The sequence below is a fragment of the Pelodiscus sinensis genome, chromosome 2 (genome assembly GCF_052426305.1).
Source record: "Pelodiscus sinensis isolate ZL-2025 chromosome 2, ASM5242630v1, whole genome shotgun sequence".
In the NCBI taxonomy this organism is placed as follows: domain Eukaryota; kingdom Metazoa; phylum Chordata; order Testudines; family Trionychidae; genus Pelodiscus; species Pelodiscus sinensis.
In genome coordinates, this window is record NC_143053.1 from 232,089,473 (window position 1) to 232,114,379 (window position 24,907).

The 24,907-nt window shown below is 44.3% G+C and overlaps 2 protein-coding genes across 11 annotated transcripts in view; both read right to left on the bottom strand.

Annotated features, from left to right (window-relative positions):
- Positions 1 to 24,907, bottom strand: part of ARHGAP12 (Rho GTPase activating protein 12) — a 142,446-nt gene that overhangs the window by 4,452 nt on the left and 113,087 nt on the right. For 8 of the 10 annotated variants that reach the window (XM_075922649.2, XM_075922650.2, XM_075922658.2 and 5 more), the window contains 7 exons: positions 23,263 to 23,367; positions 22,168 to 22,266; positions 15,237 to 15,339; positions 14,455 to 14,574; positions 9,489 to 9,587; positions 5,653 to 5,730; positions 656 to 790 (listed from right to left, as the gene is read on the bottom strand). In XM_075922649.2, the coding sequence (XP_075778764.1) occupies positions 656 to 790; positions 5,653 to 5,730; positions 9,489 to 9,587; positions 14,455 to 14,574; positions 15,237 to 15,339; positions 22,168 to 22,266; positions 23,263 to 23,367 (739 nt within the window). The remainder of the gene's footprint in view (positions 1 to 655; positions 791 to 5,652; positions 5,731 to 9,488; positions 9,588 to 14,454; positions 14,575 to 15,236; positions 15,340 to 22,167; positions 22,267 to 23,262; positions 23,368 to 24,907) is intronic. The other 2 variants (XM_075922653.2, XM_075922657.2) reach the window with 1 other exon arrangement.
- Positions 16,747 to 18,453, bottom strand: LOC149525444 (uncharacterized). The gene is given in 2 exon segments (XM_089776767.1): positions 16,747 to 18,153; positions 18,155 to 18,453. Coding segments are annotated over 2 exon segments (1,443 nt in total). The 5' UTR covers positions 18,449 to 18,453; the 3' UTR covers positions 16,747 to 17,004.

A 24,907-nucleotide genomic window follows, 5' to 3' on the forward strand; every position in this document is an offset into this window, starting at 1 on the left:
CATAAAAATACTTGCTTACAAAATCAGATATAAAATAAAAATATATTTTATAAGTAAGCGCTAAAAATTGCTTACTGTCTCATTTTACCATATAATTCTAAAGTAAATTAACCAGAATACAAATAGCATATTTGCATTTCAGTGTATTGTATATAGAGCAGTATAAGCAAGTCATTGATGTACAAACTAAAATTTCATACTGACTTTAACTAGTGCTTTTACTGTAGCCTATTGTAAAACTAGGCAAATATCTAGATGGGTTGATACATCCTGGAAGATCTCTGTGCATCCCTGGTTGAGAACCACTATTTTATTGAACTAACTTCTGTTGCTGAAAGTGACAAGTTTTCAAGCTTACATAGAGCTCTTCTTCATGCCTGGGAAATGTAGTCAATTTCATAAATAAAAACAGCGTGGAACAGATTGTTTAGCATAAATAGTTAACACATTCCAAGGGACCATTCACTCGCTTTGCCTCTAATATTTTGAGTGTGACATGGCTACATTACCACTGCATAGAAGGTAACACCTTTACAAAATTTCATAATTTTTCCTTTTTAAGCAATGAAAAGGAGAACATACTTCAACTAAGTGTATTATGCATATTTAAATATTCATGATTTATGAAAATTTTATGCATGCTTTATGAACTTACTAATTGCATTGACAAAGTCATTGAAATGATTATATGTGAAGAGTGGCTCTGGCAGTTCTCTGAAAAACATTTTTAGAGCTCCTGTGATGACATGTATATCTTCCCATTTGCTGTCATTCAAGTCCAATTTCTCATCTAAAAGAAAGCATATGTATGATTATTATAACACAATAGATGTTTATCATTAATTACTTAATTCCTATGTAAGATTAAAGGACCCCAGTGTGAAAGGACCAGAGAAATCAGTTTATTATAATTATGGTTCTTCGGGTTGTGATGCAGATATTTCATTTAGGTATGCTCATGTAATCCATATGCCTAGTAGGGAGATATTCATTTAAGAAAGAGATTGGGGCAGGAAGGAATTAATTGCCTGTATCATTGTTGCTAAACAGATGCATAATTAACACTCCACATCCAGAAGTGGAATTGGATATGGTCACTTTGGGTATGCTCAATAGCTTCCTTATAGCTGGACTCAGACTAAGAGGGCAAGCAGTAGGTTTACAAAAGGCCAGGTTGCCCTGTGAGGACTGGGAGAAGCTGTGCTCAGAAACACAAAGCACACTTTCTCCAAACTCTGAAGCATTTTGCAGCAGGTTAGTGATACTGTTAATCCTCCAACAGGGAAGCCTGCCATCAATGTTCCCTCTAAACTGCATGGCCACACAGCTTCACAGGTGATTAAACAGCCCCGCCCAGTCAGTCAGCTAGCTACATGCAGAGAGCCCTGAGCCTCTGACTCCAGGGGGCTGATTAATTACCTGTGAAGCTGCACTGCCTCACAGCTTAGAGGGAACACTGCCTACCATGTTAATTATAGAAAGGGAGGAAAGATGTTGCTTTTAACTCTGCAGACTATACAAATTTGGTGATCAGGTGAACTTAACCTAAGCTTTTGGGAACTGTGAGTTTCTTCTTACCATGTTCCTGTGGGGACCTGATCTGTACAAATTAAATTTGTTTTCTTGATGTATAATGAAGATAATGTTTGTGGCTTATAAGGTAATCATGTTATGTTGTAAACATTTAGTTATTATTTATGTTTATCATAAGATTTTTAAAAGTTGGTAGTTAAGAATTAAAGTTCATTCATTTTGTTCTTTTGGACTTGATTGTGGGGAGGATAACACCTGGCAATCTCCTTGCTGAAAATTCTTAATGACTAAATTCTGCATTTCCAGGTGCTTTCCTGCATCTCCTAGCTTTGGAGAAGGGCAATGAAATAAACTTTAGCCCAGCCAAAGGTTACATGTGTACCCAGCATGCCAGAGCCAAATAATTTTACCTAGCAGTTCCCATAGAAGAGTGGCACTTGCATCTTACTGTAGACGAGGGGTGGCCAACCTGTTACAGATGAAGAGCCAAAAAAGAGGTGGATATAGTGCAAAGAGCAGAGGGGAAAAAGTTGAACAAAACGCTCCCCTCCCAAACAAAACAAAAACTAACCCCAGCTGCTGTGTTTGGTCGAGCAAAAAAAGAGCCCGGCAGAAGCTGCTCTTTTAACAGCGGTCATTTTGAAGGATGCACAGGACGCCACAGCGCTGTCTCTTTCACACAGCTGCCCCCTGAGGAGCCATGGGTGCTGCAATATATTATTATTATTTTTTTTTTTTTAAAAAGAACCACATGTAGCTCACGAGCCATGGGTTGGCCACCCCTGCAGTAGCCCTTTCCTCAGCTATATGAGGCAGCATCCTCCCCACCAATTCCTCTCAGTTCCTTTGAACTTAACACCAAGAGATACGACTCTAGTGCACAGCTGATGGAGGGTGAGTCATGGAATGAATTCATATCTGCATTAGATCTTAAAGAACCAAAGTTGTACTAAGTAACCATTTCTTCTTCTAGGAGTTGATGCATCTCTGTATTATACTTACATGAACTCACAAGTAGTAACACCCTCCAAAAGGTGGGGTTTGGAGTCTACCTAAACAAGATTTGCAAGCTCACTTGATTAAAACTTGCATACTCTCTGGAAGATGCAGTAATGGATAGGGATGTTAAATTTAGTTTAATCAACTAGTCGATGAATTTTCCATCGACTAGTCAATAAGTGGTGGGGCCACCGCAGGGTTAGCTCTGGCCCCGGGAACTAACCCCGCTGCATCTCTGCCTTTTAAAAGGCTGACGCATAGCAGGGGGGACCCAGCAAAAGCTGGGAATCAGCGGTCACACCAGGTACCCCCAGCTACGCTTCTGATTTTTAAATGTATTAATAGCTGGCAGGATCTTAATACATTAAAAAAGTAGAGGCACAGCATCTGGGACTTGGTGCAGGCTGGGAGTCAGCTGATTCCCAGCTTATGGCTGGTCCCCGCTACTCCTCTGCCTCATGCTGAGATAGTGCTGAGGGGAACCGTTTTTTAAGCCAGCTCCCCCCTAGCATCGGCTCCTGCTCCCCCCTTGCTGCTTCTGATAGACTAGTCGAGGGACTAGTCACTTACATCCCTAGTAATAGATGGTGTAGAATGAGCTCTCATACTAAAAGACATAGCTGAAGCTATTTTATGTGCAGTCTTGATGCAATATGCTCTCCATTTAGAGATAGCTTGTGAAAAGACTACTTGACTCATCATATGACCTACATATGACACAAACAGCTGAGAATTACAAAATACTTTAGACCTGTCCAGACAGAAGGCTAGACATTACCTGACATCTAATGTATAAGGGGGAAAATGACAGGTAAACATGCTACTTGATTCCAATGAAACTAAGGAACATTATGGCCATACACCAAATTTCTATCTAAAAATTGCTTTGTCTTTGGAAAATTGTGTAAAGAGGTATTTCCATCAGCGCCTGCAACTCTCTCACTCATCTAGTTATCACTACTAGAAATGTAGCTGAGACACACAGAAGCAGAAAGGGATAAGATGCCAGAGGTTCAAATAGAGGTTGCCTTAAAGTTGCTAGTACTGAATTAAGATACCACAGAGGAAGTGGCTCTCAGACCAGAGGATGGAGACGAAGAAACACTTTTAAGCACCTTGCTACCATGGTAATGGAGAAGACTGATCTTTCCTCAGTGTGTGGAATGAAATGCCAATATTGCTGCCAACTATGCTTTCAATGAATTCAAGTGCAAGAACTGACAAACGAAGGTTCAGCAGGTATTTCAAGAGGTCCTGGATAGAAGCCAACATTGATTGATTTCTATGGGCCAAAGACCACACTGAACATCACTTCTATTTTGCTGAATAGACTACATTGGTGGAGGGCTTTCTACAGCGTAACAGGGCCTGTTAAGCAGCTAACAAATAGAGGACAGAAAGGCAGAGAAGGTCCACTGCTGCTTAAGATGCTGCAGGTACACTCTTATTGGTATTAGGCCTAATGGACACCATAGGGCCAGAACACTGCGTGATGCTAGGGAATGGCTGTCATGACCTGCTCCATCTTATGCACCAGCATTCAGATTGTGCCAATCAGTGCTCCTTCTGGAGGAGGAAGATGAGTGCCCACAGGACCTAGAGCAGCCTAGGCTGGGCATGAGAGACTGTTTTCTCAGCACACTCAAAGAGGGATGATTCTCTTCTCTGGATGAATGCCAGCGGTGTTCCCTCTAATTTTTCCCACTCCTGAACAGAACGAATTTCCTTACGTGCATCAATCTGGAGGTGATGTGTGACACATCTCCTTCATATCGGTGCATGTTACAAAATTAATGTGGCAGGAGTAGGTTTCTGAGTGTGAAAGGGGCTCCAACCTAGCACAGAGGATTGGGATGCAGGGCTAAGGGCTGGGGCACAGACTCAGGGTCCTAGGGATCTGAGGATGTAGCATTTGCAATACAAGTGGGGACTCCAGGCCTGGATGTGGTGATAGGGATTTGGAATATAGTAAAGGAGTGTGGGTTAAGGCAATCGGTTGGGATGCAGAAAGGCATGGGCCCAGGAATGAGAGGTTTGGGATGTAAGGAGAGGCTCCAGATTTGGGGAAGGGCTGAGGGTAGGGGGTTGGTATGTAGGAGGGATTTACAGGCTCTGAACTGCAAGTGGGGGCTTTAGGGTAGGCTCAATGTGGAGCAGGCGATTGGGGCTAAGGCAGGCTGCCTGGTGACTGCCTGCCCTGGGGCACGGCTGCACTATGCCTCAGAAGTGGCCAGCAGGCCCAGCTCCAAGGAGGGGAGGAAAATGAAGCTCCATAGTATGCGGAGTCCCAGGGTCCCCTTGTCTAGGAGCCAGACCTGCACCTAAATAAAATACATGGCTGCATCAACTCAAACAAACAAGGAGAAGAGTTGGAACAGTGTAAAATGGGCTCTAAAAGCTCCATATTTGTTTGAGGGCAGATACTCCCAGTTCAAGGATTGTGAAAGACACCTGAATAACTTCATTCTTATGAGATCACAGCACTGTGGAGACTCTGGGAAGCACTGAGCCCATGGGACAGCCCTCAGGAGGTTGCCATAACTCAGACAGGCCCGCTGATTTGTCTAAATTATAAAAAGAACCTCTTGAGTTGCAAAAGGATTGGGAGAGGCAAAGGTGGCTTAAAACTACCTTAGTCACCTCTCCTGCTAGCTGAGTGTCCTTTGCTGGACTTCCTAAGGGCATAATAGAGACTCTCACCAAAGGTGAGAATGGTCAACAAATATTAAATGCTAGAACAAAGTTGGTGAGTTTTTAATACCTTTTCTCTTTGCTTTCCATGAGAGAAATATTCTGTCTGAGCTACATTCCTTTTCAACTTCTATCACATACATTGCTTCAGTATTATTGGAGCAGTGACTACAGGGCTTCAATTAGGACCAAGGCTCTGGTGTGCCAGGCACGGTATGAACAGATGGACAGTACACACCTTGCAGAGCACAGAAGCTGCTATTTAGCAGCCTTTTCATGTTGAGAAGTGCTAGATATTTCTCATGAAAGGTGTCATGTTATTTTAAACAGATGGGCCAAAAATCATTGCACAAGCAGTCTGAAGAACTTTTGACAAATACCTTTGCATGTATTTTTAAATTGATAACACAGTTGGAGAATAGAACTTACCATGATTAACTGCAAATCTGAGCTTCTGTATCACTGCAAGATTACCACTAACTCGATATAACCCGTCAACATCTAAACCTAAAACAAAATGTTAAAATGTAGGTTTTGTTACATACTTAAATGTGTCAGTCTGCTCACTTCAGATATTCTAGTTAGCAAAAAGAAAACCCATCATCAGGAGAACTGCAAAACCTCTTGTCAAATGAAAACTATTTTCTTATATGCAAATATGGTTGCTGACTGGTATATTGCCACTGCAAAATGTATACTTGAGATAATGTCTAAAACATGATGTAAATTCAGAAAAGGTGAAGGAGTTGCCAAAGGAGTGATTTATGATGAAGGCCTGCCCTCCAATAACTGCTTTTAAAACTCCTACACCTAATACAGTAAACTTCTGATAATCTGGCACCTTTGGGACTCAGGGGGTGCCAGATTATCAGATGTGCTGGACTATCAGAAGGGGGCGCTATGAGGGGTCTGGGATGGGGGGATGCCACCCCAGACCCCTCATAGCCCCCCCTTCCGATAGTCTGGCTCTGCCCCAGGCGTCCTGAAACTGACCAGCAGCGGCTGAATCGGAGATGCCTGGGGCAGAGCAGCTGGGGTGCTGCTGGATTGGTCCCGCAGTGCCACTCCTCAGCGCTACTGGACCAACCCAGCAGCACCCCAGCTGCTCTGCCCCAGGTGTCCCAAAGTCAAAATTGATAGCGGGTGACCGAGCAGCTCTGCCTCGGGCTTCCTGGAGTCAGCCGCTGGTCAGTATCAGCAGCGTCTGAATCAGGACGCCTGGGGTAGAGCAGCTGGGGGGCTGCTGGGTTGGTCCCACAGTGCCGAGGTGCGGCGCTACTGGACCAACCTGGCAGTACCCCAGCTGCTCTACCCCAGGTGTCTGCAAGCCAGCTGCTGCTGAAACTGATCAGCGGCTGATTCAGCAGCGGCTGAATCGGGGACACCTGGGGTGCTGCCCAGTTGGTCCCACAGCCCCGAGGGGCAGCGCTAGGGGACCTACCCGGCAGCGCCCCAGCTGCTCTGCCTCCGGCTTCCCGGATTCAGCCGCTGGTCAGTTTTAGCAGCGGCTGAATAGGGGAAGCTGGGGGCAGAGCAGCTCCAATGGTCCGGCTGCCCAGAGCACTTCCGGGTTCCTGATGGTGCTGGACCATCAGGAGTGCCGGACCATCAGAGTTTTACTGTATTGAGTTAGCACAACCAATGCTTGGCACATGAAGGATTTTATTTTCTCTTGTGCACACATGCATGCTCTCAACCAGGAGCAGCTTGAAGTGAGCTGCCAGCAGCTGGCGCCCTAGGCGGAATGTGCGATCTGTGCCCCTGCCTCCATAGCCCTCAATGGCGTGGAGTCATCATTGGGCACCCCGTTGAACCCAGTGCCCAAGGCGACTGCCAAGATTGCCTGCATCCACGGGGCGCCCCTGCTCTCACCCCCTCTCATACCTCCATTCATTCTAAAATACTAGCAGTGGGATGGTAGGTTTCTGGTTTAGGTTTTCCCTTTCTCATTTAGACTACACTTACCAAAACGTATGGTGATTAAACCAAGCAAAGTCAGTCATTCTGGAAAACACCCCAAAATTGATAGCGGGTGACCAAGTCCACCAGATGCCACCCAGTCCACTGGTTTGTGTGTTTGCATTTGTGTTAGTAAAGCAACAGGGTGGAAATTTTCTCATGTAAAGCAGATGTCCCCTCCATCCCTAACACATATTAACATCTTTACAGTGTTGAGGAAAACTCTGGATTTGGCAAAAGGAGAAAAAAAAATATTGTGACAGGGTGTGGTCACAGTGCTGTCACAATTACTTCGTCTGCAGCATCAACCACTGAGATAAAATATAGTCAAGTGGGGAAGACAAGAAGAATTTCTGTCTACCCACACTCAACCTTACATGAATTCATTGCATAACATTAGCTAATAAGAATGTTGCAAAGATGGGATCCAACAACCCCCTTAACTCAATCCACAGGGAATCCTGATGCAACAGAAGCATCAGAAAATATGGTGCACAATTATCAGTACGATCTGTCCTACCCCTCCATTTCCTGCTACATTATACTGCCACAATCTATTGGTCATTCTCTGAAGGGCTGGAGATGGAAGAGAAGGGAAGAAACTGCTACAATTTCCCTTAAGGTAAGAAGTTGCTGCTTTCACTGCTGTCCTGTCAATGCAGAAAACACCCAGCTTCTGGAGTTGGGGGGGGGGGGGGATAGTCAAACCAGTTCCTGCTCTTTGTTCTTGCATTGACAGCAGCAGTAAGGAGTCTACAAGTTGCACCATATTACTTCACTGTAGCTGTTTCCCCATGGAGGGCACCTAGGGTACGTCTAGACTACATGCCTCTGTCGCCAGAGGCATGTAGATTAGGCTACCAGACATAGGAAAATGAAGCGGCAGTTTAAATAATCGCCGCTTCATTTAAATTTACATGGCTGCCGCGCTGAGCCGACGAACAGCTGATCAGCTGTTTGTCGGCTCAGCGCGATAGTATGGACGCGCGGGTGTCGACATCAAAGGTATTTGTCGACCACCCAGGTATGCCTCATCCCAGGAGGCATGTAGTCTAGACGTACCCCTACTTAGCTCCCACTGATGCTGTGAATGCGAGGTGCTATATCTAAGGTGGAAGGGAAGATGGGTGGGGAGATTCTCTACAATTCACTACAATAGTACCCTCCTAAAAGCTCTAGTAATGATCACAAACAACAAGTAGGCAAGAGACAAGTCAGTGTGGGGATAAATGTGAAGCCACTGTTATGTAGGCACACTGGATCATCGTTATACATCAAACTCCTGAATTTTAACATTCAATCTAGTTTAAGGATGTAAGCAACTAGTCGACTATCCGATAAGCTTTTCCTTATCAGATAGCCATCGGATAGTCGACTAGTCACTTTCCCCATCCCTTGCTGCCTCTCACACTGGGTCCCCCTTCTACTCTCCAGCCTTTTAAATGTATTAAGAGGGGTGGGACCCAGTGCGAGCTGGGAATCAGCTGTCCCGGCTCATGCTAGGTCTCCCCCATCCTGCTGTGCTCCTGCCTTTTAAATGTATTAAGAGACTACTGGCTTTTAATAAATTTTAAAAGGCAGATCCACAGTGGAGTTAGCGCCCGGGGGCAGGCGCTAACCCCATTGTGGCTCCCCTGTTTACCGGCTTATCGATGGAAAATCCGTTGATTAGTTGATTAAATTTAACATCCCTAATCTAGACTCACTTTAGTACCTGAGTAAGAGAGATTTGCCTTCCTTGTCGACAACAAGAAAAGAGAAGGGTATGTTCAGTAAATCAGGGCACTTTAACAAATCAGGTAAAATGTAGAAACCTGGTAATCTGAGCAGTTTCAAGCACTTTCCAAGGTTTATCAACATAACCCGCTAAAGGAATCTCAGATGATTTAATGTTACCTCAAGGCATTGATTCTCCACATATTTACACAGAACCTCCTCTAAAATGAACTTACAGAAAAACTGTTTTTAATGCAAGTGGTGTTTTGTTAACACAGGTAAGGATTTGAGAAGCCATTTTAATAGTTACCTACTGACCAGGCCCCTTTCAATAATTTTGACCCCAAATACGATGGACTTTCCCCAGTTCCCTTTTGCTACTCTATTAGCCGTAATCTTACTATCTTAATTCAGGTTACCTTCCTTCCCTGCTTCCCATTGCTATAATTCCAGTTATAAAGCTCAGAGTTCACAAAACACAATTGTTAGTCATTTGGAAACAAACAGGATAAGAATTAAGTTTCCAAAACTAGAAACTGATTCTCAAAGATTTGGAGATAAAATGTAAAAGATGAACATTTTCACCCTACCATGTTCTTCAACATGCTCGATGCACAGCTTCACGAACTTTGGCACTGAGCTGTTTTCTCTTTGACACAAGCTGATGAGATTGGAACCAAACACTTGATCTGGAATCAAGTTAAAAAAAAACACCCTCATTTATAGTTGAATGAACTTCAAAGGGACATGCATAAACGTAGTATAACAAGAATAAAAACTGATGGCAACAGCACTCTGAGTAATCAGAAGCAAAGGGCAAAGTTTTCAGCGCTAAGTACCAACCAGCTCCCACTTTTGAGTGCTGAATGCCTGAAAATTCATCCCCAGTTGTGAGAGCCAAGCACTCTTGACTTCCAATCCTTCATTCCAGTCACCAAGTATGTTGAGCCAAATTGCCAAAAGTCTAGTCTATTAAATACTCTGCTACCAAATACTATATGACTGACCTTGAGAAACTCAATAAACTTTAATAAAATCAGTTACTCTCATAATGGGCAGAAGTATAAAACTTTAAGACACATACTCATCTTCCTACCTTAGGTTTTGTTAGAGAGCTCTCAACACTGAGGTATTTTAAATTCTTCATTTATAGATATAATTGATATCCACAGATGAATGCTGTGCATATACCAGTAGTTATTATAAAGGCTCTTAAAGTAGTTGTGTGTTTTATGTCATATTTTTCCTTCATAAGAATAATCACGTATTTGGTTAGTCTTTAAAGTGTTACCAAACTATTTGTTGTTTTTAAGTAGATCAATAAATACCAGAAGATCAATAAATACTGTAATCTTTGTGCCCTTTTTGTATGGAGATGGAGAGTACCAATAAGGAGGATTTAAATGATAACTTTTGGCATTATCTTTAATATTACTTTAAAAAAACCTACTCCATGCTTCACATCTACCTGTTTAACTTAGTGTGTCTTGTAAACAGATGTCCAGACCTATAAATAAGTACCCTTACACTAAAATCAGATCCATAAGGATGGATCTTTGTATCAGTACACAGTCCTATTGATCTTCGTGAGGCTCTGCACATGTGATCCAAATACAGGATTGTGGCATAGAAGGGGATACCCATAGGCAAAATTATTTAGTAAGTTCTTGAGCTTTGTCGTCAAAAGTAGTTAGTAACAAAAATAAAGTTATTTATAGGGGAGAGGTTTCCACTGCAAAACATAACCAACATAAGGCCAGTAGATTCATGCTATTCTATAACAAAAAATCTTGCAATACATTCATTTAATCTTCAGCAATACATGAGACATTCTACTTTTATCGTATTTCATGTCAGAGCTGAAACTGCAAACAGTTTTTACATAGCATTTCTCTTTGCTCTGCCAATGACATTGACCCCTGTCTTTTTCCCATGCCCCTACCTTCTTGCCTTCCACCACTCTTCATTTCCCCATTTAAATTTTTTATGAAGATTCAGTTCTTCAAAGTCCACAAATATATACAAAAATACATGCTTTCAAGTGTATAAATGACATCCCTCCTCCCCCTGCCTTTTGGGGTTCCCCTGGGTTTCTTTTCTTTCTGTTGTAGGTTGAAAGCTTTCTCTGAAGCACAGAACACCCTTGTGTTTGCATCATGCATAGCACCAAACACGTTTTTGGCTCTTAATTTAAGTGGCCTCATGTTCCTGACATGAATGCTAATGAGTTTTGCATCACTGGAGTATAATGGGAAATCCCTAAAGTGTTATGAGTATTAATCATCGCGCTGTGTGCCTCTTGATGTTTTCTTCCATTGTATCTTCAAAGTAGTTTCCTTAATTGTACTTTTCATATAGTAAAAGCACATTTAACAACAGTTGCTCTAATTAATGCATGCTGTTCTCAGTGTTTTCCTAGAGCTTGTTTTTTCAACATTTTCCTTATTCTAATCCCATGCTTTGTAGTTTACTACACTTACTTTTTGTAAAAGCTTTTGTATTTGAATGTTAACTAATGCCTTCTGTATATCCTTGCGTAATGAATTAATGTACAATTGCAGATTTACACTTTAAAATGTACTAATAGCACCAACGTTTGAAGTTTAAATGCTTGCTCTAAAAACAAACTCTCCATGTTTTTAAGTCTTCAGCAGATCCAAACACCAGCATTGCATTTGCACAGAGCTGAATTTGCCTCAATGTTCACACTAATTTCTCTGAAGTTTACAGAGAGTCCATAAAATCAGTCCAAGTTATAAAATTTAATGCAAAGATGCAGTCTGGGAATAATTCCTTCCATCATAAACAAAAATCCCACAATTTTTATATATATAGCATATATTTAGTAAAAGTGTGCACTCCTCTTATTGAAGCAATGCAGTTGAAATAAGTGAAATTTAACAAATTATTTAATGTCAAAGAAGAATTTGGCCTAGTATATTTCTATTGTCATGAGCTATAACTACATTTATTGTACCCAGTGGACTATCAATTATGAAGCAGTACAATCTATATTGGACAGTAAGAAATTAAGTCTAAAATGAATATCAAATCCATAGCTTAAATGAACTCATGTCTTAATATTTAAATCTGCATTCACATTTTTAAAGTTTAGAAATTCTATAGATGTGTGTGTCATTGGAACCATTACATACTAATCTAGCAACTCATAAGGTATATCTACTTTCAAGATAGTGATGAGATTCCCAACTTGCATGTACATATGCATATTAGCATTCTACTAAGCTAGTGCACTAAAAATCTCAGCATAGCCAGGGTAGCATAGGTTGTGGTAGCACAAGTTAGCTGCCCCGAGTACAAACTTGCTTTACCCTTGGAACACACTTGGAGCAGCGAGCCCATGCCACCACATACTCCTGCCTATGATTCAAAAGCTACACTATTATTGTTAGCACACTTGCCCAGAAAAAAAGCTAGTATGAGTACATATATACAAGCTGGGAATCACACACCTAGCTCTTGGTGTAGATGTAGCTTTACACAAGTCTGATACAAAGAAAAAACAGGTACCTATTTCTATAATTGAGATGTGTTGCTCACATCCATTCAATATATGTGTTTGTGCTTGCCACATTCACCTGTGCCAGAAGATTTTCGCTCAGCAGTATCCATAAGGAACTGGGTCCCAGTGCCCCATTGAGTTGTGTGTACATGCTGCACAATATACAGAGCTCCTTGGCCCCTCCCTTACCGGTTCCATCTTGCTGGAAACTCCAACAGAGGGGAAGGTGGAGAGGATGTTGAATGGACATGAACAACACATCTCAAAGAATGCCAGTTACGGAAACTGTCTTTTCTTTGAGTGATTGCTCATGTCCATTCAATGTAGGTAACTCCAGGCAGTATCTGCGGAGGTAGGCAGAAGTTCACTAACTTTTTTCTTTTTCACCTGATCAAAGGCATGTAAAAGTGAGGATGGAACTGCCGAATGCTGTCTCCTCTGGCTTGCTGCGTAATAGCGTAGTGGGATGTAAACGTGTGGACCAAAGACCAAGTTGTAGCATTCGCGACCAAGAAGGCTCAAATGGGGGACCAGTCAGTGAAGATAGAACCAGGTTAAGGTCACACTGCAGAAGATGAGCCTGTGGGAAAAGCCTCTCAAGGCCCTTCAAAAACCTATTTATGAGGTCATGGGAGAATACACATCACCCCTGAAACTGAGGATGAAAGGCCAAGTTTGTGGCTGTGACAGAGGTCTCTGTGGGGTGGCAGTGGCCATAGCCGTCGTATCAGAAGACTGACAAGCGTGTCAAACCAGTGCTGATGAGACCAGTCCAGCATGATGAAAATCACCTGCTTTGAATCCTGCTTGACCTTTTACAGTACCTTGAGGAAAGGGCGGGAAGGTATACATGAGGCTCCTCCCCCCCGATCAATGGAGAAGACAGACATCCAGCAGGGAACCTTTCTCTAATCCCAGTCAGGAGCAGGGCTGAGAACACTTCCCATCTTGGAAGAGTCTGGAAGTCACCTTGGAGTGAAAGTTTTCATGGGGGTCACTAACAGCCATATAGGCCTGCAACACTTAGCATAGTATTTAAACCTGGGAGACAGGGGCATGCCCCGTCTCCGGGGCAAGTCCCAGCAGTGGACTAACTATTTATAAAGACTAATAATTAATCAGCTATCAACAATTTAAACCCATTTATACTTTAGAAGAGGGGAAATACTAAAGAGTGCTGCAGAAAGCTAGAGCAAAGTTCCAAGCACCATCACTAGCAACAAGAAGGAATTGGAAAGAGGGGTCCAGGAGTTCCCCTACATAGTGTAGCATATGGGCGCCATTCCAGGAGGCACTTGGACAAGGCTTCCTATGGATACTGCTGAGGGGAAATTTTCTAGAACTGGTGCATGTGGTAAGTGCACACACCTACGGTGAATGGACATGAGCAATCACCCGAAGAACTACTTTTTGGAAAACAGCAAAAGTAAATTTAATAAATATTTAAGCTAAAAACAAACTGACCAAGAGTAAAGAAATTATAAGTTAGGATGCTTTAAATTCATTCTGTTTGGTTTAGTATTTCAGTTATTTCTGAATAGCTAATGGTTGTCTGATGCCATGCATATTGGAAGGTCCCTATCTGAAACATGAGAATCTACATGCATTCAACTCTGCATTGTAATATCATTTTGTCAGTAAACAAAGGAGTGTTGGGTACCCAAGCTTTCCCACAGAAAATGCAGAACAAATGGACTCTGCGTCCCAGAAGCACTTCAATGCCCAATGGGTTCTAGGGATCTCATCCACCCCACACTTTCATCTCTATCCATTGTAATGTGAAAAACAGCTTCCTCTCTGTAGTTAAATTTGGTGATCACTAGGCTGTTGAAAGAATGACCTGCATCTACCTAGGAACCTGAAAAACTCACATCTGCCATCCATTACAAAAATAACTGAGTCCTTTTCCACCACATGTAGTCAACTTTGTAAGCCTGGTTTCCATTTGAACTCCAATAATTACTCCCTACAAGAGACATGATTGTAAAATTCAGTTTATCAAAAGGCTTCCTGCAGAAATAAGAATAATTTACCCTTAATGTAGCCTTTTTCTCGAACAGCTTGTAACGTAGGACGTCGTGTAAGAAATTTCTTCAGCTTTGTTTTGGTCTTCTTCTGCTCTGGGGAATCTATGCTGCCAGATATTTTCATTGCTAAAAATAAGAAAATAAATATATAGCAACGTAAAAATAAACATGACAAGCATTAAGTAGCTAAATCGCGTGCCCAGGGAACAATACAAGGAAATATTTCCTGAAGCTTACGAATACTTCTAGGAAAAAAATAAAATATACTATCACATTAAAATACACAGTGCAAATTATTCTCTCTCTTTTTCTTAAAAAAAAAACACTGCAGATATTGATATATCTGCTAACTTAAATCTAATTATCTAGTACAGAAACTTCACATTCATTTTATTCACTAGTCCTGGATTCTAGAACAGCATTTACTTTTTTCCACCCAACCTTATCTAAAAATCACGTTAACTAAAAACATCTGAACTTCAAATTATGAGGTATGTCTCTTACATCCTGTAATGCTTATAAAAAACCAAACAGCTAAATATCATAACTTTGAAAAATAGTTATAATACTTAATCAGTATATAGATAGTGCACTGTGTAGTAAGGTAAATGGCTGTTGGGTTTGCTTAGAGAACTTTTAACTTCCTATGTTCTTTCACTTGTTTGCTTTTTAAAGTTGTTTTAAGATGCAATGTACTAAATAGTCTTTATATTTCAACTATATTATCTCCAATCTTAATCAGGTAGATTTTAATCATGATGGTTTTATTGGGAATTAGCTTAACTTACAACGAACTTTCTTGGAGTCCTTATGGTCCTTCTCTTTGTCTTGTTTTTCCACCCCTGGTGAATCTGGTACATCATCTTCTAATACTTCATCAGACTCCACTGCCTATTGATTAAAAATAGACACTGATTGTCTCAAACAGCTCTGACAGTTCCCAGGACAACAGTATATTTTATTAATAACTGTAATCCATAGAGAGTCTCATAATACAAATATGGTTTTTAAAACATTTAAATAGTTAACTTCTTGGAATTAGATACAGGTTCCACCTCCCTAATCCAACACCCTTGGTACCTGACTGGTCCCGGATGAGGGATTTTGCTGGACCAGAGGAGGTCATATTTGGCCCTGTGCTACTGGCCCCCTCAACCCTAGACTGGCCACCAGCCAACTGGCTCTGCCCCGGGCCCACTGCCCTGCTGGTCCCTGACTCCCACTTTCCTGTTGGGGTGCTCTGAGCTACCAGCCCCGCCAGGCAGCTCTGCTGGAATGCACCGGGCTCCCAGCCCCACTGGGCAGCTTGCTGCTGGCAGTCTGTTGTCCTGCCAGCCGGCTGAGTTCTTAGCCACCAGCCCTCCACTGGGACTCTCTGGTCCTGCAATATCTGTGGTTCGGACCAATTACGGATGTTGCTGGATCAGAGTGTCTCAGTTTACTGAGGTTCAGCCAGTACCATCAAGACTAGTATTAACCCTTAACAATTGCAGGATTTGTTCACAAGGCCCAATAGAGAAAATATCAGCGGACACTCATTACATTAACTGAATCCAGCCAGGGTCAAAACAGAAGCACAGTTTGAACTTCTGTAATCCAGTCTTCCCTACTCCAGCATCCACATCTGGAGCACTCATGGGGAAAACCAAGCAGGCTGAGACCAGCGGAACTGCCAGAATAGCAGAGCTGCGGTACCCTGAGGGCTGTTGGTCAGGATCAGAGCTTAGGCTGGCCTCTGGGAGCAGAGGGGCCATCATTGACCTCCCCTGATTCAGAACCAGTCAGGTCCCCAGGGTTTGACCAGGGAGGTTCAACCTGTAGTACACCTACCCTGCTGAAATTTTGTAGTATCAACCAACCAATCATATATAAAATATTCTTTCATGAGCAGGTAGACTTTGCTATTTTACTTCTATTTCCCCCCATAAAATATATCAAGTGCCCCTGAAGCGTTTTCCCTATCTTTGGCAGATATGGGTATAAATAAGTAGCAGTTTCCCATGGCAGAGATTGGAAATGACAATGGCAAAGCACTGTCAGACAGTGACAGAACACCACACCAAAGAATTTGATACAGTGATCTTGTCAGCCTTTTTGCTAATGTCAGTGTTCTCTTGGAATGTTAAAATGAAAGCTCACTAAGATGTAATCGGTGCGAAGAGGTTACTTACCTCGTAACTGTAGTTCTTCAAGATGTGTTGCTCATGTCCATTCTGATTAGGTGTACGCGCACCGCGTGCACGGATTCCGGAGCTTTTTTCCCTTAGCAGTACCCATAGGGCCAGCAGGGAGCCCCCTGGAGTGGCGCCGGTATACCGGTGCATATATACCCCTGCTGGCCCTCCCACCCCTCAGTTCCTTCTTGCCGGCTCCTTCCGACACGGGGAGGTGGGTGGGATGCAGAATGGACATGAGCAACATCTCGAAGAACTACGGTTACGAGGTAAGTAACCTCTTCTTCTTCGAGTGCTTGCTCATGTCCATTCTGATTAGGTGAGTCCCTAGCCATGTCCCCCCTCCGGAGGCGGGGTCGGAAGGTGACTGACTATTATCTTATCATTCTGCAGAACACAGAACTGCCGTCCGGACAGCAGCATCCTCCCTGGCCAGCTGCGTGATTGCATAATGCTCTGCAAAGGTGTGCACTGATGACCAGGTTGCTGCCCTGCAGATCTCCAAGATCGGCACGCAGGCCAGGAACGCCGCCGCCGTCGCCTGGGCTCTAGTGGAATGTGCTGTTATGCGCGGCGGTGGTTTACCCGCGCCCTCGTAGCACAGTCGAATACAGGAAGTAATCCATGAGGATATACGCTGCGTTGAGACTGGCTGACCATACATCCTTTCTGCCACTGAAATAAACAGTTGATTTGACTTACGAAACTCTCGTGTCCTATCTATATAAAAAGCCAACGCCCTCCTAACGTCCAGGCAGTGCAGAGCCTGTTCCCTGGGCGACGCGTGTGGCTTAGGGTAAAACACTGGCAGGTAAATATCCTGAGACATGTGGAAGTGTGAGACCACCTTGGGAAGAAATCCCGGGTGTGGACGTAACCTCACTGACTTTAAAAAACACCGTGTAAGGTGGTTCTGAGGTGAGAGCCTTAAGCTCAGACACCCGCCTGGCAGAGGTTGGACCACGGAAGTGCCCGCCGCCATGTGGCCTAGCAGCCTCATGCAGGTCCTCGCCGTCGTAGTCGGGAACTCCTGCAGCCCCACTACCAGCGATTGAATGGTCGAAAATCTGTCTCTCAGCAGGGACGCGTTGCCCATAGGCGAGTCCAGATGGGCCCCCACAAAGTCTATGACCTGCGTGGGCTCCAGCAGTGATTTGGCCTCGTTTATGAGGAGGCCGAGGCCCTCGAACAGAGCTCTGGCCCTTGAGACATGGTCCGGTACCTGTTCTTGAGACTTGCCCTTTATGAGCCAGTCGTCCAGATATGGGAACACCTGGACCTTGTGCCACCTCAGGAACGCGGCTACCAAGGTCATACATTTGGTAAAGACCCTTGGGGCCGTACACAGTCCAAAGGGGAGGACCGTAAACTGAAAGTGATCCTGCCCCACCGTGAACCGGAGGAATTTTCTGTGACTTGGAAAAATTGAAATGTGGAAGTACGCATCTTTTAAATCGAGAGCAGCATACCCGTCCCCCTTTCTGAGCGATGGCATGATGCGGGCTAGCGTCACCATCCTGAACTTCGTCTTCCTTATAAAGGTGTTCAGGTTTCTGAGGTCTAGTATGGGACGCATACCCCCTTTCGCCTTGGGTACCAGGAAGTAGTGGGAGTAGAAACCCTTTCCCCTTACATTTGGAGGTACCCTTTCTATGGCCCCTAGCATCAACAGGTTGGACACCTCCTGCCGAAGGAGCATCTCGTGAGAGGGGTCCCTGAAAAGGGACAAGGCTGGGGGATGGGAGGCAGGGTAAGAAAGGAAGGGGATAGTATATCCCTGCTTCACCAGGTCTAGGACCCAACGGTCCGATGTGATCTTTAACCATCCCTGGAAAAAAAGGGAAAGACGGTCCCCAAAGGGCGGACAGATAGGTGCTACTGGTACTCTGCTCTCTGGCGTACCTTCAAAATGAGGGCTTAGCTTGGGGACCGGGGGACAGCCCTGAGCTTCTCTCGGAGTCTGACCGAGGCCCCCTACGCCTGCCCCTGAAAAGGTCAGGGCGGCGATTGTTGCGGCCTCTCCTGTGACCCCTTTCGTTGTTCTGCCCCCTTCTAGGGTAGGGCCTAGCCCGGAAAGAGCGCCTCTGAGGCGCCGGGGTATGTATCCCTAGCGACTTCAGGGTTGTCCTTGAGTCTTTCAGGCTATGCAGCTTGGAATCAGTCTGCTCTGAAAATAAGGCCGGCCCCTCAAAGGGCAGGTCCTGGATAGTAGTCTGCACCTCGGGTGGGATGCCAGACACCTGCCAGGCACTACGCCTCATCACCACCCCTGTGGCCATGGTGCGGGCTGCTGAATCAGCTGCGTCCAAGGCCGCCTGGAGAGAGGTACGCGCCACTGCTTGCCCCTCTTCCGTCAAGGCCTCGAACTCCTGGCGGGATTCAGGAGGAAGCTGGCTGGCAAATTTTTGCGTGGACGCCCACATATTAAAAGCATAACGCCCCAGCATCAGTTGCTGGTTAGCTATACTTAGCTGGAGGCCCCCTGTGGCATAGGCCTTCCGGCCAAGCAGGTCAAATCTCCTAGGCTCCTTTGCCTTTGGAGTGGGGCCTGGAGGCCCTTGGCGCTCCTTCTGCCCAGCGGCCTGAACCACTATGGATCCCGGAGCCGGGTGGGTAAACAGATACTCATGCCCCTCCTGGGGTACATAGTATCGACTCTCGACCCCCTTCTGGGTCGGTGCAATAGAGGCCGGCGTCTGCCACAGGGTTTTAGACACCTTGTCCACCGTTTTATTCAGTGGGAGTGCCACCCGACCAGGGCCCGCTGCCACTATGATGTCCACCATCAGATCTAAGTCCTCGTGAACCTCCTCGTGCTGGACCGCAAGGTTGACCGCCAGCCTCCGGAGCAGCTCCTGGTGCGCCCTGGAGTCCATGGATGGGGGCTGAGGTGCGGGGTCGGCCAGGGCCTCGTCTGGCGAGGACGACGAGAAGTCCCTTGAGGGGATTGCCTCCTCGGTCAACTGTGGCCCCGGTTCCCCCTGACCAATAACCGGGGGTCTCGGCCCTGAAGCCATGGGCGAGCCACTTCCAGGCGGGGGGGGGGGGGGGCGGGGCTGTCAAGGGGATGGCAGATGGGGTGCTACTTCTTCGAGATGACCTCACTGCTGGCCCTGAAGGGAGAGGCCCCTGGGCCTGATGGTATGCCCAGGGCATCCAGAAAGCCCACTGGGGTTGCCCCCGCGACTGCTGCTGGACCATCGGATCCCGGTGAGATGATCTCACCGACGAGCGAGACCTATGGTGAAGCCGGGACCTATATGAGGGCCCGGTCGAAACCACTGACTCAGCCTCCGACTCCGAAGAGTACTCTGATGCCGATCATGGAGGCCCTGATGAAGACTACACCCTACGTTGGTCTGCCATGGCCGATGGCTTGCCCCTGTGCACCACCCGCGGTGCCGGTGGTGGCATGAGTGGAGGCCTTTGCTGCGGCGGTACCGCGCCCGGGTGCATCTGATAGACCGGTGCGTACCCCTCTGGTGCCGTCACGTGCACCGGTGCCGTGCTCTGCTGCTGTGCCCCCAAGGAGTAAGCAGGGATCGGTGCCGGGAGCGGCAACAGCGTCGGTGCCGTGTGGGGCGCCTGTTGCGGCACCGCAGGCGGTGCGTAATATGGTGCGGGGCCCTGCACCGCGCAGGGAGCCATCTGCGGCACCGGACCCTGCACCGGTGCCGTCAGCGTAGCAAGCCCACACGCTCCCAGAGTCGCTGCTGGTGCCGTGGGAAGCGGGCCCAGGGTCGGTGCCGGTGTTCGTCCCGGCTCCGGTGCCAGTGTTCTCCCCGACACCGGGGGAAACTGCTGCTGCTGGGCCGAGGCCTGCCCGTTGCCCAGAGGCTCCCACGGCCCAGCCCTGTCCTGCTGGGGGTCACTAGAGGCCTGTGCCGGCGCTGTCCGCTCCTGCGGTACCGGGCCCTCCCCTTCATCCACCGCCATGTGGATGAGGTCCCGGGCTGCCTCAAAAGTCTCTGGGTGGAAGGCTGACGGACCTCTCCTAGCCCCACTGTCTGCCCAGGGCTCTTGCCCTTGCCCGGGCTGTGCCTCTTCCTAGAGGACTTAGAAGGAAGGTGCCCCTCCTTAGGGCGCACCTTCTAGGCACTCCTCTCTGCCGAGCGACACCTCGAGCTCTTGGAGGCCTTCGGCACCGGTGACGGCGATCTGCGTCTCGGTGCCCTGCTGTCCGACGGTGCTGCCGTCGGTGCGCTGCGGGTGGAGTGAGGCCGCTCCTCGCCCTGAGGCTGCAGTGCCGACTCCACTAGCAGGAGTTTTAGTCGGAAGTCCCTCTCCTTCTTAGTCCTGGGTTTAAAGCTCTTGCAGATAGAGCAGCTTTCAGCTCGATGAGCCTCACCCAGACACTTAAGGCAGTCAGAATGAGGGTCTCCGCAGGGCATAGGCTTGGAGCAGGAGGCACAGGGTTTGAAGCCCTGGGGCCCTGGCATGCCCTCCCCTCGCGGGAGGGTTCCACTGCTCCCTTATCTAAATAACTATTTACAGTACTTAACTACTTAACTAGAAAAGAAACTTCAACTGCGAACTATAATACAACGGATAAGAGATAAGCTGCTAAGAGATAGGCAATAGCCTGAAGCACGCTCCAGCTACCGTCACGAGCGGTAAGAAGGAACTGAGGGGTGGGAGGGCCAGCAGGGGTATATATGCACCAGTATACCGGCGCCACTCCAGTGGGCTCCCTGCTGGCCCTATGGGTACTGCTAAGGGAAAAAAAGCTCCGGAATCCTTGCACGCGGCGCGCGTACACCTAATCAGAATGGACATGAGCAAGCACTCGAAGAAGGAGGATTAGTTTCCACGATGAGGCACAAGTTCTAACTAATCAGAGGGATTTTGCCAAAGCCCCAGTGAAACGGTCTGCAACGTGATACCTGCATTGAACACATAATTCCAGAGATACTAGTAGTTTGGCAAGGATGCTGTCATGGACTTTAGTGACACATCTTCATATTATGTCCCTTGCACACTGTTCCATGATTCTAGGAATGATGTACATCTACTTCATAAATATGTAACAAGTCTGTTTTAGACTTGATTTCCACACTATTTCCAGGCCTGAATGGGCATTACGGTACTTTGAGGAAAGAGTAAGGGATTTTTATTTTTAAAAACTCAACAGTAATCAATGCTCTGATCACATCTACACATTTATAAATCTAGCAATTACAACAATCATCCATTAAACAAGGTTAGAAGTTAACCCTAACACTTCCTCATTCTCTGCTCCTTCTTGAACAACTAGGAGAATGGATAAAATGTTGAAAACTGAATCCAGGTCTTTGTAGTTCCAGTCAAGTATGCTATTAGACAATGCCTATTCCCATAACATTAGCAAGGCAGCAGCAGGGATCACTGAACTAGCTACTTTCCTTTTCCCACCTACAATATACAGTACTCACTCTCTAAGAAGTCAAGAAATGAAAGTATGAGTGATACACTTTGTGCTTGAAGAGCTGGAATCATGGAGTAGGTTCACAAAACAATTTCTATTTTGACAGTACTGAAAAAGTATCTTCAAAATTTAAGTACATACCTGATTACTGATAGTATAATTAAGAACTTTGAACCACTCATTAATAAAAACGTCATTATCAGATTGAATTAAGAGTTCAGTTCCTTGGCGAGTTTTCAGCTTTAAAGAATAGAAATATTCTATTAGAATTAAAATAAAATACAAATATTGCGAATAAGTCAGTGTTTTAATCCCAAGTTAATATCAACAGTTGCACATGAGCATGCAACTCGTATTGCAGTGCAACCCTGTGTGTGTCAGACAGGATATCAAACCCTAACATGAATCTTGCACTATCCTTTATTCTACATATATGCTATACAATTATTGTTTGGTTAATGTAGAAAGTTTTAAAGATATTTTGTCTGGAAATGGGTGACGAGGAGGGATCATGTGAGGATTGCCTGTTGTGTTCCCTCCCTCTCAGGCATCTGGTATTGGCCACTGTCAGCAGACAGGATACTGAGCTAGAGAGACCATTGGTCTGACCGAGTATGGCCGTTCTTATGTGACCTTTGTCCTCTCGTTTTCAGTACAACCTAAATAATCAGACAGGAGAACAATGTGTAGCATGTTGTAGTTAACTGTGCTGATAATATAAATATAAACGTACACAGAGCCAAGAGATATTATCAGATAGTCCCATTCTTATAACAGAATTAAGAAATAAGATAAGAGTATAACACGTTGATCAGTGCCTAAGTTACTCAAAACACAGATGTAAAACTGAATTCTATTTAGCAGCAAATAACAGTTTATTTGTAAGAGATAGTATTTTGGTCTCAGCTAATATTATGTTCTTGACTGTTGCTTTCAGGTGTTGTTATAAAGATTCAAATATTGATTCTACTGAAAAGGAGAAAGTTAATGTACATTAAAAAGTAATTATATATTATATACTATATTAAAAATATATGTAGCTTCCGCTTACAGTAACATACATACCTATCTATCTTAGTAAAACAATGCCTTTTGACATTGTTCTGGGACATATATGCCTTTAAACCAACCAATTTTTTTCTGACCTTCTTAAAGTTTAGAAAAGCTTTTCCCCCCCTCTGGAGAACAGTAAATTATCAAAACAGAGCCACACTTCAGAAAAGTAAATAAATTTACCTCAATAACATTCTTTTTGCTGGATTTGTCCTTTGATGCCCAGTCAATAAATGCCCCTCTGAGATCCACTGTAAATTCTGGTTTAGACTGATTGACACCAAACTTCTGAAAGAAAGAATAAAAAGATTTTTATTAATTACCCCTAAAAAGTGTACACAGACTTGTGCCCGGCAGATATAATAGAGCTTAGAACTTTATATTCTACACACAGTAAAGTATTCTGCCAACTACTCAACAAAAGTGGTACCATGAAAAACTAAATGTTTCCAAAGAATGGTCTGTTTTCAAAGCTAGGTAAGTGTATGATAATATTGATAAATGTTTTAAATGAAAGAAACAGCTCCAACACAGAATTTTTAATGTAATAGTTGTATAATTATAATTTGATTATAGCATGACTCTGAGCACAGATTGTCCAAAGCTGCAAACAGATTGGCTTTTGGTGAAGTCATTCTAGCATTTAATCAACACCTGGATGCTTCATTAAAAGAACTAATGGTTTTACAAGACAAACAAATATACCCTTGTAGAATATAGTAAAACTTCTCTCTCTCTTTCTCGTATACTGAAGGTATATTTGTTAAAAACAATGTTTCATAAAACCCAATAATTGATTATACAATTAAAATTGTATTTAAAACATTTGCAACATAAACTGCTGCACAGAAACAGAAAGCAATTTCACTGTTAAACAGTGAAATTGAATATTAGGTTAAACAGTGAAATTGAATATTAGGTTAAACCGAATATTCAACTAATTAACCAACATAAGTTGTGAAAATGGGATTTAACCTACAAACTTTCTTTTTTCACTCTTTTTCCGAACATCAGGGCTACCACAGTTTCCTTGTTTAACAAGCTGTGTTGGATTTTATGAAACAAAATAAAAATTTAAAACAAAGATGGATTGTTGCTGTGGTAGATATGTCTTAAATGGGAAGCTGATCTTTCACTGGAGTTTCACCCCTCACTTTACTTTTACTTCTCTTTTAAAGGGCCTACCCCTATGGTGGTCTTAAAACATAAAAAGGTCATTTTGGACCAAAACATGAATAATCAAAGTTTAATTAGCCCAAAAAGGGGAAAATCAAAAGTGAAGTGGTGATGGCATAGAAATGCAGTGTCATTACCATCCCACTAAGACTCCTGGTTCCAAAATGCCTTAAATATATTTTGTCTTTCTATAAAGGTGAAATGAATGTGTGTGTGGAGTGCCACAGAAGAGGAACCCTACGCGTAGCATCAGTGCAGTCTTCTCCACACTGACTAACAATATGTCTCAACTCCATTCAGGAGACAGGGGATTTTGCGGTTTTCTTTATTTTTCCAACAAAAGAGCAGAAGAAAAATTATTAAGGAAAAGCTTGTTTTAAACTTGAACCAATACTCCAGAAAAATTTTATATTCCAATTAGAGATAATGCCTTGTTATTTTATTCTTTAATGCTTTTAAATAGACAGTTGAACAAAACTGGTAAGTTATGATATAGTATGTACTTAATAATATAAACATATTTAAAAGTCACAGATAATGTAGATTTTTAATGCGGGTTGATAGCTGAGCATTTCAAAGCAGTTTGTTCTATTTTTGTAGGATCACACAACTCAGATTATCCCAGAATATTTATTATGAGTTCTACCATAGC